Below are 17,915 nucleotides of genomic sequence, written 5' to 3'. Positions count from 1 at the left end.
TGTCAGCATCGGTGAGCAATTCGGCTCGGAAAATCGCCTAAAATCCTGATATTATTGCTCTGCTGTTTGGCCTTCATGTTCCAGTAAAGGGTTAAAACAGCTACATGATTCACATCAGATCACTCGTCAGACTCTGACCTTACAATCCAGAGTGATTTCATCCACCTGTGACCATCCATCGGCCAGAAATCCAGCTCCAACTTCACCCAAACCCACTCACTACTGTTAAACTACGTCTCTGCCCTTAGCCTTCATATCATAAACAAAGGGCTTTCAGTTTACATTGATTTTGATTATTAAAAATATCTGATATTAAATATGCAGCTCAGTTTGTAATCATGAATACAGACTTTCTTGCTGTGTATCAGAGTTTTAGCACTCAGCCTGAATCCAAGAGGACAGAAACCCAATAAAATCATGTCCACCTTAGGCTAATTGTTTATTTTTACTCATAATAACCAACAGAATGAATCAGCATCAAAATTACTGCACTTACAGCTCACAGACACTCCAGACTAACCATTTCTGAAAAGATAACTACGACTGCACTTGTTTTCAAGATCTCTATAATTAAAAACATACCAAATTTAGCAGGCGCTAGGCACAGTTTTGATCAGAAATGACCCAAATTCATAAAGATATCAAATTTCTGTTATTTACATGTCAAACAATGGCATATCTGAGTAGCCCAGGGTCTCCTGACAATAACAGTCACACATGCCATATGTGCTCACATGTAAATACTTTCTAATTGCAATTGACCCAAAAAAGGGATGGACCCCTTCCCCGGGCAGATGAATCTGAGGATTGGGAGAGCTTTCAAAGAGAACGTACGACGTGATGTGAAAAACGAACACCTCTGACTTTTAAACGGTTATTTCAGGGCGACTCACAGCAGCACACACACCGTATTTTAGCCTGTTTTTATTCTCCTGACACAGCAATGCTAAAAGGGGCGCTCTTTGATTTTTGCACTGTGCTACACAACCACATGCTTGATTGCTGTACATTCAGCACAGCGAGAGATACTATTGTCATTTTGTGTTCCTGCTTTGTGTCACGTTGGGCCTCAGGCAGCGAGCCTGGTCGCAGGGCCAGAGCTGCAGTAATTATAAGGCGTAATCCCACTGCAGTGTCCCTGAGTGTGTTTAAATAGCCATGTTTGATTCAGCTGTGTCAGCGCTGGACCCCGCCCGCTCGGCCCTTCAAGCCTCGGCGCTCACTTTCTGTCACTTTACTTAAACACCACAAGAGCAGGATGACAGACACTTAAAGAAACAGCTTCAGTTTGACTCTGACAGCGAAACAGACAGTGTCTTAAGCATCACACAGATCAACACTATTTACATAATTTAGTAGATCTAGGATAATTAATACATAAATACATAATACGAGATCTACTTGGGACAGAAAAATTATTTTCCTATTTTAAGGTTTTCAGTCTCATCACCACAATGCATCCACATGTGGACTTCTCTCTACCGATATTTATCATTTTTCCCTTTTTTTAACTCAAAAAAATAAGTTTGGTATACTTTTGGCTGTTGAATATCTTCACTGTAATGTTTTCCTTTGTGAACTGCAAAGAAGTGAACCAAAACAAATGTTCTGTAGCAAAAGAAAAACCTGACTGGCTTCGTTGTTTTTGTGGTAATGAGATAAAATTGTGAAAAACTGCCTTTTGCTATGTGTAATTACACATTTTAATAACTAGTTTTGCAAATTGTGAAAAGAAAAGTTGGGGGAAAAAATTATTTGGAGATTGACCTTCAGATTTATGTGTTCACCTAAACTGGAAAATGTTACTAAAAATCCTTTTAAAATGAACAAAATTCTGGTTTATTTTTAATACATCAGTGTTTGAATGTCCAAAAATGAATGAAAACATTTTGGTCGTTTAAATTTTTTCCAGTTGGCTCGTACTATTCGTCATGTTTGCGAGAATAACTCTACATAAAGGGGCCATCTTTGGAGTGACAGAACCACATTTGGTCCCCTATAGAACCTTTAAATAGATGACTTCAAAAATGAAGTCACGAATCAAAAATCCTAAGAAAAGTATTTAACCGCTTGGCCAGTAAAATAACCACCTGAGTTAACAGTTATAGCTCGTTTTCATGACAGGTGTCATAACATTTGGTGTTATGTTATGTTATGTTATGTTATGTTATGTTATGTTATGTTATGTTATGACAACTAACTTGAATACATGGCAAAAAATAGCACTGACAGTCGCTGTCATGATATCAACCTGTAACAGTAACATGATGCTGCTATATTACTGAGCAAAATCTGTCATAATTCATAACAGTTTATCATATATCACTCATGTTTTGTGGCATGTTTATGTCAGTATTGTTCATCACCAAGCACTGCAATCTGTATACTTCACAAACAAATCTCTTTTGTTAAGTAATCTACACTACATGTCCAAAAGTTTGTGGACACCTCACAGAATGCACCTCTTCACCTGCATTAAATTGCACTCACTGCTGACACAGGAGTTCAACTGCACAAAGAACTTGTAAATAGAAAAGCATTGCCAGTAGAACAAGACACTCAGGAGCAGCCGCACATGAGCCTATGATCACCATTTCCAATGCCAAGTGTAGGCTAGAGGGGTATAAAGCCTTCCCCAGCATTGGGCTGTGGAGCTGTGGAGCAGTGGAACTGCGATCTCTGAAGTGATGGAGCTCCATCCAATATCTTTGGGATGAGCTGGAATTATCCAGAACTGATCATCCAACATCAGTACATGACCTCACTAATGCTCAATCAAATCCTCACAGCAATGTTCCAACATCTACAGTAAAGCCTTCCCAGAAGAGTAGAGACATTATTTGCAGAGTTTAAGAACTTGGAAAGAAATAAAACAAAAAATGCGTATATATCGCTGCCGTCGGAATAAAACCTCACATCTCCTTTTTTTTTGTGGTTTTCCAATTTTTGACATAATTGGAAAATACGTGTTGTCCTTTACATTATGTGAAAATTTCATGATGAACGGAACAAAAGAAATAGCCCAAAATGATGTGGAAAAAATTCTGGTTCCATTGACTTACATTAAAAGTAAAGTACGTTTTTTCCTTCTCCTGTAAAGTTACCATTTTGGAGATACAATGTTTTGTTCCGACAACAACGATCTTATAGCACAAACATTAGTAGCAACCACGTCTATCCTTGCATCATGTCCAGACCTTTTTCCATTGGTATAGACAGACATGCAGTTTACAAACTACTAATTAAAGCCTTGTAGCTCCAGTGCTAAAACTTTCAGGCTCAAAATGTCTTAGTTGATTAACTGCATTTGATGTAAAGGGGAAAAAAGCCTGTGTGAATTTGTTTTCTCTCCAAACTTTTGTTTCAGAAGTGTTTACCTTTTATCCCTTTCACACGTAAATTCATGAAGACACACACTGAGTTCTCGGCGTTCCGGTCCAGGATGGAACATTTTCGTTCTCCTCTGGACTGGGTGCCTAAATACAGCCACCTCCTGCTGTACAAAACCTCATCTCAGCAGTCTATACTTTTCCAAACACCAGCGCAAGTTATACTTATAGATGTTCTCGAAAGAGGATCTTCTCCTGTGGAAAGGTCTGGAACATTTGATTTATTATCCGCTCTCCGCTGGGAGTGCAGTGGTAGCGGAGGTGGGATTCTGACTCCTACAGTATGAAGGTCTGGGCCTCGCTGGTTCTGCTTATAGTATTTCATGCTGTCAGGCTTTCAAATGTCGGAAGAGAATGTATGTGGTTTTCGTGAAACATGAAGTGAGGCAGACTAGAATCCAGCTGCTGTTTTAAAGTGGCTTTGGGAATAATTTGCATACTGCATACTTTGTCACCCCCTTTCACCCTGTTCTTCAGTGGTCAGGAACCCCATGGACCCTCACAGAGCAGGGTGGTGGATCATTCTCAGCACTGCAGTAACATTGATGTGGTGGTGGTGGTGTTAGTGTGTGTTGCGCTGGTCTGAGTGGATCAGACACAGCAGTGCTGCTGGAGTTTTTAAACACTGTGTCCACTCACTGTCCACTCTATTAGACACTCCTACCTTGTCGGTCCTCCTTGTAGATGTAAAGTCAGAGACGACAGCTCATCTGCTGCTGCACAGTTTGTGTTGGTCATCCTCTGGTCCTTCATCAGTGGTCACAGGACGCTGCCCACCGGACGCGTTTGGTGACTATTCTCAGTCCAGCAGCGACACGGAGGTGTTTAAAAACTCCCGCAGCACTGCTGTGTCTGATCCACTTGTACCAGCACAACACACACTAACACACCACCACCACCACCACGTCAGTGTTACTGCAGTGCTGAGAATGATCCACCACCCAAATAGTACCTGCTCTGTGAGGGTCCATGGGGGTCCTGACCACTGAAGAACAGGGTAGAAGGGGGCTAACAAAGTATCTTGATTTTCTCCTCTCTCTGTTTAAGTCTTGTGGTGCTACAGTAGCAGAGGAATGATCTGTCATCACAGCTGGAATAAAGTACTGTATCACCGAGATGGTCATTTTGACGCTCTTCAAAACAAAGGTTCTTGAATGGTTCTTGGCTTGGATGTACAGTTCTAGCATGAACCTTTAATTGGTGTTGGAGCTTTACATTACGTAGACTCACCATGAATCAGAAATCGTAACACATTGTTCCGCTGTGCTGTGAAACACTCCACAACATGGCGAGCTCTCCAGTCTTCTCCCAGCCAATGAAACCCTCTCGTAGGTGTGCAAGTGGCTAATGAGCACTTCTGCAAAACCAGACCAGACCACCAACACACACGCTATGCATGTCCTGGAGGCAGCAGTGTGTGAGGCTGGCGGTCTGGTGGTGTCTATGGTGCTGTGATGGGATCTGGACTCTTTCGAAAGTCCTGAAGTTCTGCAGCTTGTCACTTTGTTAATTGTTGACTCTTTAAAATGTTAGGGTCTGTTTGTGGATCCACACTTCAGTTCCTCAGTCTCATAAATTCATAGTAGTTACTGACTAATTCATAATAGTTTCTAAATAATTCATATACATTTCTGAATATTTCATAATAACCACTGGATAATCTGTAGTAAATACTTAATAATTCATAGTAGCTACTGAATAATTCTTTAATTCTAATGAATAATTAACATTAGCTGTTGAATCATTTACAGCAGATTTTGATTATTTCACAGTAGCTTTGAATAATTTACAGCAGATACTGAATAAATCATAGTAGCTATTAAAAAATTTATAGCAGATACTGAATAATCCATAGTAGCTATTGAATGTTATAGCAGATACTGAATATTTAATAGTAGCTATTAAATAATTTACAGCAGATACTGAATAATAATGTCTTGATGTCGTTGGTGTATGACAGAATGCATCACCACAGCAGTTCTAGCCAGACAAATGTTGTCTTTATGACTTGTTCCTACCCAGTTTGGGTTAAACAGTCCCCACTCTTTGATTTGTTATTTGTGACTCGTTTCTGCTGTGTAAAATCTGTAGCTCCACCACGCTTTCCATTCCATTATGAGGCCCACAGCGCCAAACGGCACCAGCCTGCTAGCATGAAATCATCACTTACCGTTGATTATATTTAGCTTAAGTGCCTGTTAGCTTCCCGGCTTCCTGCCTTCTTTCACGACTTGGTGTCACTGGGTGCGTGACTCGCGTGGCTGCTGCTTTAGTGAAGGACACATGATGGGACTTAGGCCTTTGCAGTTATTTAGGAAGGACAGATTAGTCTGCATCATTGCAGGGTGTGTTAAATAAATACCACATTCATCAGCAAATAAAAGGAGGGCAAAACTGTCGCCCCTTTGTGTTTAGGTGTATAGAGCGTGACCCATTGGCAGCGTCTCATCCATGTCCTCTGCTTGATTCTGCTTGTATGGCCCTGAACTCTTACATACTCTAAAAAAGAGCTCCCGAATGATTCTTGGCTTGGACATACGGTTCTAAGAAAAACCTTTAAAGGGCCTATATCCTTATTTTTTGCCCTAAGATCCGCTGTGGTTTTATGTACCAAAAGTAGTCACGATTGATTTTTATGACCGTTTCCCAGCCTCTCTTCACCCCTTAGATATAAACAGGCTGTTTTTATTCCTGTGCCTTTAAGCGTTTATGTAAATGACCTCTGCTCTGATTCTGATTGGCTGCCTTGCGTTGTGCCTCATTCACAAAATAGGATGAAGCACTCCTTATAACTTCAGTGCAAATGGGCGGAGCTAAACTGAAGAAAGCCAAATAGGCAGGTATATGTAAGCGCTGATCTTTGTGACATCATAAAAACAAATCCTTCAAATAATTCAAAATGGACTGGTTTTTAGCCCCATTTAACAGTGTTTACATTCCACATCGACCACTCATTTCAAAATCAGGAGGAAAACTTTGAATTTTGTTGAAACTTTCTATTATGTGGGAACATCTTTATTTATTCCTCACATTCGCACATCTCATTGACAAAATGATGTTTGTTTACAGATCCATCTATAGAAAGATTCTTTCACCAAAGAATCCTTTTGGATACCTTTATTTTTTTTATGTAAACAGAGTCATTTAGAGTGGTTTGATATGAAATGCGTCATTGTAGAGACTTTTATTATTTCTCCTTAAATCCACTTATTTTTGACATTTGTGTGGTTTACGTAAAAACAGTTCAGTAATCAGATTTCTCAGTGCTGTAAACTCTCACTCTGATTTCTTAGATCAGACTAAGGTCTAGAAATCTGATAAAGAGGCTGGATTTTAGCTCAGTAATCAGATTTCTCAGTGCTGTAAACTCTCTCTGATTTCTTAGATCAGACTAAGGTCTAGAAATCTGATAAAGAGGCTGGATTTTAGCTCAGTAATCAGATTTCTCAGTGCTGTAAACTCTCACTCTGATTTCTTAGATCAGACTAAGGTCTAGAAATCTGATAAAGAGGCTGGATTTTAGCTCAGTAATCAGATTTCTCAGTGCTGTAAACTCTCACTCTGATTTCTTAGATCAGACTAAGGTCTAGAAATCTGATAAAGAGGCTGGATTTTAGCTCAGTAATCAGATTCCTCAGTGCTGTAAACTCTCACTCTGATTTCTTAGATCAGACTAAGGTCTAGAAATCTGATAAAGAGGCTGGATTTTAGCTCAGTAATCAGATTTCTCAGTGCTGTAAACTCTCACTCTGATTTCTTAGATCAGACTAAGGTCTAGAAATCTGATAACGAGGCTGGATTTTAGCTCAGTAATCAGATTTCTCAGTGCTGTAAACTCTCACTCTGATTTCTTTCTGATTTCTGAGTCTGCGTACAGACCAGAAGTAAGCGAGCAGTGTTGCTGCAAGATTTTTGCTGAAACCGAATGCATATTTAACAAAATTAAGGATTTAAAAATTCTATATTTTCTAGATGATGTATGTTCATATTTTTGTTGCAGTGTTTTTTTTAAGCCACAGAATAAAGTTTGAGTTTTATATTACGTTTACATCACGTCTTCTTCTGTGAGTTTATTGGCTGGTTGTAAAGTAGAAATCTGATTACTCTCTGACTCACGTAGACCAGGAGTTCTCCCAGTATCTGATTAACCAAGTGCATATAAACGCGTTGATCAGATTACTGACAAAATCAGATTTTCTGCGGTTATCGGATTATTAAGTGCATGTAATCGCACTCACTGTTTACATTCTACATCAAATGCTTTTATTTTTAAAAAGAGAAGAAATTCACTTTTTTGTGATATATGCCCTTTAAGGGCCCGAAAGAAAAGTGAGAAAAAGAGAGACGGAGACAGACAGACAGAGAGACAGACAGACAGAAAGGGGGTATTTTGTCTGCCCCAGAGAACACTGGGGTCTCTGTGAGTGCATTCGGTGCTCCACAAAACCACCAGAACCTCCTCTGCTTGTTTTGTCTGAGTGATATATACAGCTCCTATTCATTTAGCAGACACCATGGAGTAAAGCAGCTCTACATACATGTCTGCCTGGAGCTGGACATCCTGCCAGGCGGGCAGCGGGAAGCTATGGGTGAAGCTCAGCTAACACAAACACACCAATAAGCTAGAGGACTGTAAACAAACACGCATACCTGCCCGTCTGTCCGCACGGTCAGAACGTATTTAGTGAGGATAAATATGGGCTGAAAATTCAGCGTGGGCTCTGTCTGTTTATGTTATGGTTTATGGAATCTCTTCTCTCTCAGGAAACAGTGGGATTCCAAACTGGAGGATCCAGCCATGCGGTGAGTTACACACAATATACAGCATGATTCCTAAAACGGGCCTGAATATTCTTAAGCCTTTCAGTGAGAATCACATTTTCTATTATCATCTAATTAAATACCTTCTTTGGGCCCTTTTACCCCCCCCCCCCTCTCTCTATCTCTCTCTCTCTCACCCTCACACTCTTTCTCTCTCTCTCTCTCTCACCCTCACACTCTTTCTCTCTCTCTCTCTCTCTGTTTCTCTCACACTCTCTCTCTCTCTCTCTCTCACCCCCCTCTCTCTCACACCCTCTATTTCACTCTCTCTCTCTCTCTCTCACTCTCTCTCTCACTCTCACTCTCTCTCTTTCACTCTCTCTCTCACCCTCACACTCTTTCTCTCTCTCTCTCTCTCTCTCTCTCTCTCTGTTTCTCTCACACTCTCTCTATCTCACTCTCTCTCTCACTCTTTCTCTCTCTCTCTGTTTCTCTCACACTCTTTCTCTCTCTCTCTCTCTCTCTCTCTCTCACACACACACACATACACTCTCTCACACACTCTTTCTCTCTCTCTCTCTCTGTTTCTCTCTCTCACACACACACTCTCTCTTTCTCTCTCTCTCTCTCTCTCTCTCTCTCACTCTCTCACACACACACACATACTCTCTCTCTCTGTCTCTCTCTCTCACTCTCGCTCTCTTTCTCTCTCTCTCTCTCTCTCTCTCTCTCTCTTTCTCTCTCTCTCTCTCTCTCTCTCTCTCTCTCTCTCTCTCTCTCTCTCTCTCTCTCTCTCTCTCTCTCTGCAGGTCTCTGGTCAGTAAGAAGGGCTACTGGGTGGAGAAGGTCCAGTGTTTAGGCACTGAGAACTCCTTGGCGCAGTGCCAGGCTCAGCTGTCTATCCCCCGTAACGAGGTGCCTTGTATCGGGGGTATGCATGCCGTGGTGCGCTGTGTACCTGGACCACAGTTCTCCCGACTCACCGCCTCAGGGCAGCCCCAAGCCCCGATCTCCTCCCAGGTGAGCCCACCAGTAATAGGCTCTTCTCTCCATCTACTGGTCAACACATTTCTATTGATATTATACAAGCCGAGTCAGCAATAACTGCACCGTAAGCCGACTGAATCCACTCAGTAGCAGTCGGACGTTAACTGTGTAGCTCCATGATGGATGTTTTCTTAAGAATTAGATGTAAAATGTCTCCTCATGACGAATCTTTTGTCCATGTCTGAGAGCAGGTGGTGCGTCTGAAGTCTGGCCCCAGGCTCGGAGAGGGCCGAGTGGAGGTGCTGAGGGAGGGGAAGTGGGGGACTGTGTGCGATCACCTCTGGGATTTAACAGCAGCCAGCGTGGTGTGCAGGGAGCTTGGCTTCGGCACAGCCAAAGAAGCCCTCAGAGGTGCACTCATGGGCCAAGGTAGGACACTGTTATTCCTGTTTCACTGTGTTGCTGTCCATCATCCATGACCAGCTGAATTTGGAATAGGGACCACTGACCCCTTGAACATTCTTTATAGGTTCTTTAGTAAAGAAAATGGTTCTATGTAGAACTATGAACCCATTTAAAGAACCCCTTGCATGATTAAAGGGTCCTTTGCACCATTAAATGGTTCGTCTGAATGGTGAATTGAATGTGCTGTATATGGTTTTATATAGAATCGTTTTGAAAAGGGTTCTGTATCATACCAAAAAGGGTTCGATTGTTATGATGTCAAGCCTGTAACAATAGAAGACCCCTTTTTGGTGCTATATAGAACGCTTAAAAGGTTCTATGTATAACCATATAAAACACAGAACCCTGTAATCATGCAAAGGGTTCTTTGAATGTTCATGGTTCTCTCCTGAACCTTTCTTTACTGAAGAACGCTTAAAGGATAATCATCTATTCTATTCTATTCTATTCTATTCTATTGAGGCAGTGAAGCCATGCAAAAGCCAGAGACTACTTTACATGTGCGTAAACTTTACAGTTAAAATGACCAGAAATCTTTCTGAGGAGATTAAACGTAAGCTAATTGACTTAACAACCACCTGGAATACCTGCTAGACACCAAAACTGCCCCCATCAGATAAACAGCACTTAAACCTTCCATCTCTGAGAAAGAGGAGAAAATCAAGCTGCTTCAGATCTGAAAACATCCACAGGTGTTTCTGTCCATCCTTCCACTGTGAGAAGACAGTGGACAGCGCTGTGGGTCTGAAAGGACGTGTAGCTGATCAAGAAGCCAACAGGCAAAATGAACATTTGCACAAAAACGCTGGATGCGGAGATTTTATGGAGCCTTTAACTGGGATTACTTGGATCATGAGAAGTAGAAGGTGCAACCAACTTCTAAGATTGAAAAACATCCCTGCAGATTTCTTTGAAAAACTGAAAGCGTGTTAAAAACACTCAATACTGAAACTGGTCATATTATAATAAATTGTGTAATTGTGAAATTTCCACCTAATGGCTGGAAATGAATAAATAAAGAGTGGTCTCTGACTTTTGCACTGCACTGTAACTCCTGCGATTGATCCTCATTGATCCAAAGTCAGAATTACCCAGATGCTTCATCAGTGCTGTGTGGGGAATAAACGGATCATGCAGATGTGATACAGCATGGTCCATTACCACATCCTGCAGCAAGTAGGCGGTCCTGCAGCTTCTCATTCAGCCATAAAATGACAACGCAAATGTTCAGGGTTCAATATAAGGGCATTTTAGACCAGCCTAAACAGCACTTTAGCACACAACAACACTGACTTGGGCAAATAGACAAAGCAGGCAATCGAGCCAATCGGCTGAGGTTGTTTATCACGTGGCTTCTACTGTTCTGGAGAACATTACCCATGACCATGTAGGCTTGGACCATGCTAATGCTGAACAGTGCTCCGGATGACCGTTGTGGACCGTCTAAATTTGACTTGTTGATTCTGCATTCTTACTTTACACTGTACTTACTGCACTACAGTACGTCAGTGGATTACTTTGAGTTGAGTCTCAAAGGGGAGAATCAACCAACTTAGTTTCACTTTGCAAGAAAGCCCATATTATTAACTAAATAAGCAGTGATTTCCTGTTGGGTTTAGAAAAAATTTCCATCATCTTTTGACATTCCTGCATAATTCAGATGTTTAAATGTAAACTAAGTCATTCAGAGTCATTCGTTTTGTAATGAAATGGTTCACTGTGGAGAAACTTACTCACTCAGATTTCTTTGGTGGTGATAGGAACCAGGGCTCACCCTGTCTTTAACACAAAAAACCACCAGTGAACCTGCATGTGTCCTCTGAGTTTTATATGGAATGTTGCTGATGGTAAAATAGTGTCAAATCGGAAAAATTAGGCTTTTGTTGGGGACTGTTTTATCTTACAACATCCTGCATGTACTTCTCAATAAATACGCCTTAGACCGAAATCTTTTTTCAGAAATATCATAAAATAATGTCTCAGGCATCAAGTAACATATTCAAAACCATTTCATGTAGGAACTTTCTGTGAGGGAGCTTTTAGAGGTGGACGTCTGGTTCCTATCACCACCACTGTGAATACTCGTTTCTCTACAGCTGAGCATTTCACACCAAGGCACTCTGAATGACTCTCTTTACATCTTAATGATGGAATTCCCTTTTAGAGTGTTGTAAATAGCTATTTAGGTCACGTCAAAACAACACATGTCTCTACATGAGGGCAGTCGTGGGCTGGAGGTTAGGGAACTGGCCCTGTGAAGCCCCGGAAGGTTGCCCAGTGCTGACAGTCCATGACTGAGGTGTCCTTGAGCAAGACACCTAACCCCCAATTGCTTCCTGAGTGCTGTGGATAGAGCTGCCCACCATTCCAGGCAAGTGTGCTCACTGCCCCCTAGTGTATGTGTGTCCTCACTAGTGTGTGTATGTGGTGTTCTACTTCACGGATGGGTTAAATGTGGAGGTGGAATTTCCCCATTGGTGGGATTAAAAAGTGTCTCTCTTAATCTACACATCGTACACAATGAACTGTCAAAATGACGTCACCCCAGACTCAGTGGTCTTTGGTTGATTGTGGATGATCAATATGCAATACACTGTGGAACGTGTTGCAATATCTTATCAATATATTCTTAAATCAAAATGAAACATATTATATTTCTCTTAGATTTGAAATGGAAAAAGAAAAATATTATGTTACACCATACAAATGTTTATAGACACCTGCTTAGCCAGCATTTCTTCTGGTGAAATTCCACCATTTTTCCAAAAATTCAACATAATTAAACTCTAAACAGAGTCATTCAGAGTGGTTTGGTGTGAAACGGTTCATTGTAGAGACTCTGATTTCTTGACAGTGGTGGTGATGGGAACCAGGGGTTGCCATGACTACAACACAAATATAGACATTTTATCTGCTATCCAGAACCACCAGAGAACCCACACGAGTCTTCTGAGCTTTCACATGGAATATTAATTATATTGAATTAATAGAGAACTTGAAGAAAAAAGTCTTTTGGGACTATTTTGACCTATAACATCCTGCATGTATGCTTTTCCATGGAGATCATATCGGAGTGCAATTGAACACCCGTCTCAGCACCTTAAATGAATTCTAATGACTAACAGTACTAGTTAGAAGAGCTGTCTGGATAAGTATGGTGTATATCGCCGCTGTCCAATGAAAAACAAGTATCTCCAAAATGTTAACTTTACAGGAGAAGGCAAAAAACTCTTACCTTTCAATGTAAGTCAGTGTAAAGAGATTTTGTTCTAAGTGATTTTAAAGCATTTCTATTGGTCCATTTATCATGAAACCTTTATGCAATGTAAAGGACAGCTGGAGTATTGAAATGATGTAGAAAACTAAAAATCAACAATAATGGAGATACATTGGTTTCACTGGACGATGATATAGTACATTTATAGCTCAAAATCTTCCCATTATCTTTGACCCAGGGAGATCTAAAGCGCTATTGCTGTTGCAAAGCTGGCTGTGTGTCTTTCTGTGGGCAGTAATGAAGTGCATGGCATCCTGCAGTTGTTTCTGGGTGACGTGATGTTTCCTGCTCTCTGCGCTGAACTGGAAGTCCAATTAGGATCAAAGTCAAACCCTTAAAAAAATAAATAAATAAATGGGAAAAAATGCCACGTCCCCACACGGCTGTACGTTTAGCCTTTTCTTTATTTCTTTTTTGGCATAATTTTACAAGCACCATTTTATTTGAAAGGGTCCATTTGATGTGAACTCTTTTTACTTAAACTTTGGCTCATTTCAGGGATTTTGCGTTGATAAATTGTGCACACTGCACGCTGGGAGAGAGAGAAACTGCTGGAATGTGTCATATTGAGAGGTTTTTTTTTGGCCAGCTGCTTCTGAGCTCCCTCTTCTCTGCTTTTGTGCTGGGCATATGCTACTTTTGTACGCGTGTACCTGCATCACTGTGCTGCCGTTTGGAAGACGGTGGATTATATGTGTTTAAATGACAGGCTAAGAAGACCCTGCATTCATGCAATGGAGACAGATGGCAAAGTCGTGTAAAAGAGTAGAAAAAAAAAGGCCCACGTTTACGGCTGGCTCATCTCGATGACCTAATTGTGCACTAAATTACAGGGATTCCTTTCTTCACATACACTGTTTCCCGTCTCGCTGCCCTGCCCGGTGTTTCTATTTTGATGTATTAAACGATGCGCTGGGTTTTGGTGTGTAATTTCGTCAGGCTGAATGCACACACACACTTCCTCCATATCCACATCACAGCTGCTTTGCTTACCACTCCTGGTTTTTGATCTGTTTCTCTTGTGACCTGGCCAGCAGCCGGCCGGGCCAAGCACAACGCGCTAATGGCTATTTCTAGCTGTTAAAGAGGGGCCTAATGCCCAGAGAGGAAAGGGGCCTTAACTGGGCACTTGTCTGAGTCTGGGGAATGCGGTTCCATGTCATTAGACGCTACACGTGATCGTGCGGAATACACACACAAACAGAGGCCTGCTTTCTCTCTCACTCACTCGCTTTTTCAAATGACACACTGAAGAAACGTTGCTTTGAACTGGTATGAGTCAAAGGTGTCCGCACTAGTAAAATAGCCTGTATCGGTTCTCGCCAACAGAAGTAAGACTGCACACCACAGTCGTGTTGATGTGTTAACGTGATAATGTGCATCGGTGTCGGACCATTGGCTGTTAGGGCTAGGCCTTCAGTTTGGGACATAAACATCAAAACTTTGCCAAAGGAGGCACAAACTTCCTTTACTTTCAGTGTAGGACACCCAGACAGTTGAAATCCGTCTATCCATCCATTTTCTAAGCCGCTTCTCATTCAGGGTCGCGGGGGGGTCCTGGAGCCTATCCCAGCAGTCATAGGGCAGAAGGCAGGATACACCCTGGACAGGTCGCCAGACACACAGACAGTCACTCACACCCAGGGGCAATTTAGCATGCCCAATTGGCCTGACCGCATGTATTTGGACTGTGGGGGGAAATCGGAAAACTTGGAGGAAACCCATGCAGACAGGGGGAAACTCCACACAGAGAGGACCCCGGTCACCCAGTCGGGGAATCAAACCCAGGCCCTCCTTGCTGTGAGGCAACAGTGCTACCCACCGTGCCACCATGCCGCCCTACAGTTGAAATGTGCATGTATTTTTATACATGAGATGCATTTCAAGTACATTACGTCATTCCAAAACGTATCCCAACCACTAAAATTTCTATGGAAGGAAAATATATATATATATATATATATATACTGTATATATTAGTTGATTCATGTTTACACAGTGTAAAAGGCAGCTGCTGCGCTCAAATGATGTGGAAAAATGAAACATTAAAAAAGAGTTTTTGGACAGCAATAATATGTAAAGTGTATTTCCAAAAATGCTTTTGAAAAATGTACAAAAATACATTTGTAATGTTGTTTTTGCTCAATGTTTATTGTTTATGGTGTTTGAAATGCATTATTGGATGAAACAATATACAGTATCTCGAAAAGTGAGCACACCCCTCACATTTCTGCAAATATTTTATTCTATCTTTTGATGGGACGACACTGTAGAAATGAACCTTGGATATAACTTAAAGGGGTCAGTGTGCAGCTTGTATAACAGTGCAGATTTACTGTCCTCTGAAAAAAACTCAACACACAGACATTAATGTCTAAAGTGAGTGATATAATATTTGCAGGAATGTGAGGGGTGTACTCACTTTTGTGAGATACTGTATTTATTAAACAGTATATATTTAAAAATGTAATAATCCTAATGTCCGCAATGCCCCTATGGCATTTCTAATATTAAGTGATAAGCTAACCTACTAAACTGTGATGACACAGAAACATGTTTAGTCCATTCTAGACTAAACACAGACATTTTACACGGACTCTTTTGTTACAGTGTCCTGGCGCAGAGCTGCCGTGTCTGTTTTCCACTCCTAATAACTGACCGAAAATGGCTCAGTCAGTTATCTAGAAGTCCCAGAGGGCTTAAAGTCATTTGTTTCTTTCAAAATTGGTTCCTACCCATTATTGTGTTGGTAGTTAATCTAACATGTAAGGCCTTCTTTCCAGTTCCTGAACTCTAACCAATGGGAGAGTTGGCTTGGCAGTATCTACCTAGATAACACAGATAAAACAGACCAGACTGGACACCTTGACGTTGGGCATTTCAAGATATAACCCAAAACTTAGCAATGAAATAAGAGTATAACTACAGTACACATTAAATACAGTAAATATACAACAAGCATTATCCATCCATCCATCCATTTTCTAAGCCGCTTCTCCGTCAGGGTCGCGGGGGAACAAGCATTATGATTTTGTTAAATAAAAATTTAATTACAGATTTGTATTCCCAGAAATCAATAGCAGGTTCTAAGGTTCCACTGTGTGTAGCCAACTTAGACATGGGCACAGTGTCTACAAATGACAGTCAACATCCTCACCTCTTCACCATGTAGTTGTGTGTAATTGCAGTCATGTACATGGCCGTATTCTCATGTGGGAGTGCATCTGTCCTGTGTGTTTGTGTTCTGCAGGTACCGGTCCGATCCATATGAACTCAGTGCAGTGTACAGGTCGGGAGAGGTCTATCACACAGTGTCAGTATCAGCAGGTTCCTCTCAGGACCTGCAAGCACACTCAGGATGTTTCTGTTCGCTGCAACGTCCCCAAAACTGGCCTTGGAGCCACGGTGAGACACACGCACACACACACGCACGCACACACACACACACACACACACACACACACACACACACACACACACACACACCTACACACACACACACACACACACATACACACACACACGCACACACACACACACACACACACACATACACATACACACACACACATACACACACACATACATACACACACACACGCACACACACACATACACATATACACACACACGCACAAACACATACACACACACACACACATACACACACACACACACAGATGTAAATTGTTATTTATCTCTAAACAAAACCTCCAAAAATGGTAATTTTACAGGAGAAGGGAAAAACATACTTTACTTTTAATGTAAGTCAATGGAACCAGAATGTTTTCCGAGTAATTTTGGGCCGTTTTTATTTTTGGTACTTCATCATGAAATTTACACACAATGTAAAGAATAAGAGGCATTTTCAAATTATATCAAAGACTGAAAAATGACAAAAATGGACATACAAGGTTTTGTTCTGACACAAGCGATATGTATATTTCAAGCTACTTCTGTAGACAGTAATATTCAGGAAATGTAGATTTAATTGAAGATTGTGTTGAGACACCCAAGTTAAACATTTGGGGGATTTTTTTTACCCACTTTTCTCTCCAGTTTAGACAAACAATTCCACTCACTAGCTTGGTTTCCCCCACAAGATGCTGCCAAGCTGAGATGGTGAAGGTCAGCACCTGTTTTCTACGACACGTGAAGCACCGCCGCGTCTTTTCTAACTCGCAATCTCTCAATGAGAGGGTGAAAGCTTGGCCAAAGAAAATACACGTAAACCAAGGCAGCACAAAGTAGACGTGTGATTTGGCTGCTGTAACCCTTTTAACCACTGCACCAACTAATAATGACATTCATTAAAGAGCCCTTATAAGGGAAAAACAAATTTCCCTCGCTTTTTTAATAGAGCAGCTGAAGTAAACACTGTCAAAACCGTTCACTCCATTCACTCCCCGACCTATTCAGTCCATATATGCAAACTAAGCTCCAAAAACAGCCTGTTTTCAATTCTGTGATGTCACACAAACCAGCTCATTTACATATATCTGCCTATTCAGCCTATATCAGTTTAGCCCCACCCACTGATGTTGAATTATAAGGAGTGTTTCAGATCTATGAAGAAGTGCTTTTGAATGAGATGTTATACAGGGCCACCAATCAGAACAGTGCTCATTTACATATATCAGTCAGTCTTAAAGGCAAAGTAACAACAAACAGTCTGATTACTTCTAAGGGATAAAAAGATGTTTCAAAATGGTCATGTAAAATTTAATTATAAACATAAAACCACACAAAAAAGTGGACCTCAGCTCTCAATGGGAAAAATAAAATACGAGAACATTTAGGATATAGGCCCATTAAATAAATACACACACACACACACACACACACACACACACACACACACACACACACACAGACACACACCCTGGACAGGTCATCAGTCCATCGCAGGGTGCCCTTTAAATGAACCATGAAAAAATAAGAAGATTTAAAACCAATTTCTTCTGTATTTATAAACTGTTTTATCTTTGGTTTCCACCAAATATGACACAAAACGTTTGGATGCATTTGATTTAAAC

At 41.1% G+C, this 17,915-nt stretch overlaps 1 protein-coding gene across 1 annotated transcript in view; it reads left to right on the top strand.

Moving 5' to 3' along the window:
• LOC108441889 (lysyl oxidase homolog 4) overlaps positions 1-17,915 on the top strand; it is a 60,512-nt gene that overhangs the window by 23,354 nt on the left and 19,243 nt on the right. The window contains exons 5-8 of the mRNA XM_017721638.2: positions 8,154-8,192; positions 8,960-9,170; positions 9,389-9,566; positions 16,130-16,284. Coding sequence (XP_017577127.1) covers positions 8,154-8,192; positions 8,960-9,170; positions 9,389-9,566; positions 16,130-16,284 — 583 coding nt within the window. The remainder of the gene's footprint in view (positions 1-8,153; positions 8,193-8,959; positions 9,171-9,388; positions 9,567-16,129; positions 16,285-17,915) is intronic.

The sequence above is a fragment of the Pygocentrus nattereri genome, chromosome 25, assembly GCF_015220715.1.
Source record: "Pygocentrus nattereri isolate fPygNat1 chromosome 25, fPygNat1.pri, whole genome shotgun sequence".
Classification (NCBI taxonomy): domain Eukaryota; kingdom Metazoa; phylum Chordata; class Actinopteri; order Characiformes; family Serrasalmidae; genus Pygocentrus; species Pygocentrus nattereri.
This window is presented reverse-complemented; position numbering and strand designations above follow the sequence as displayed.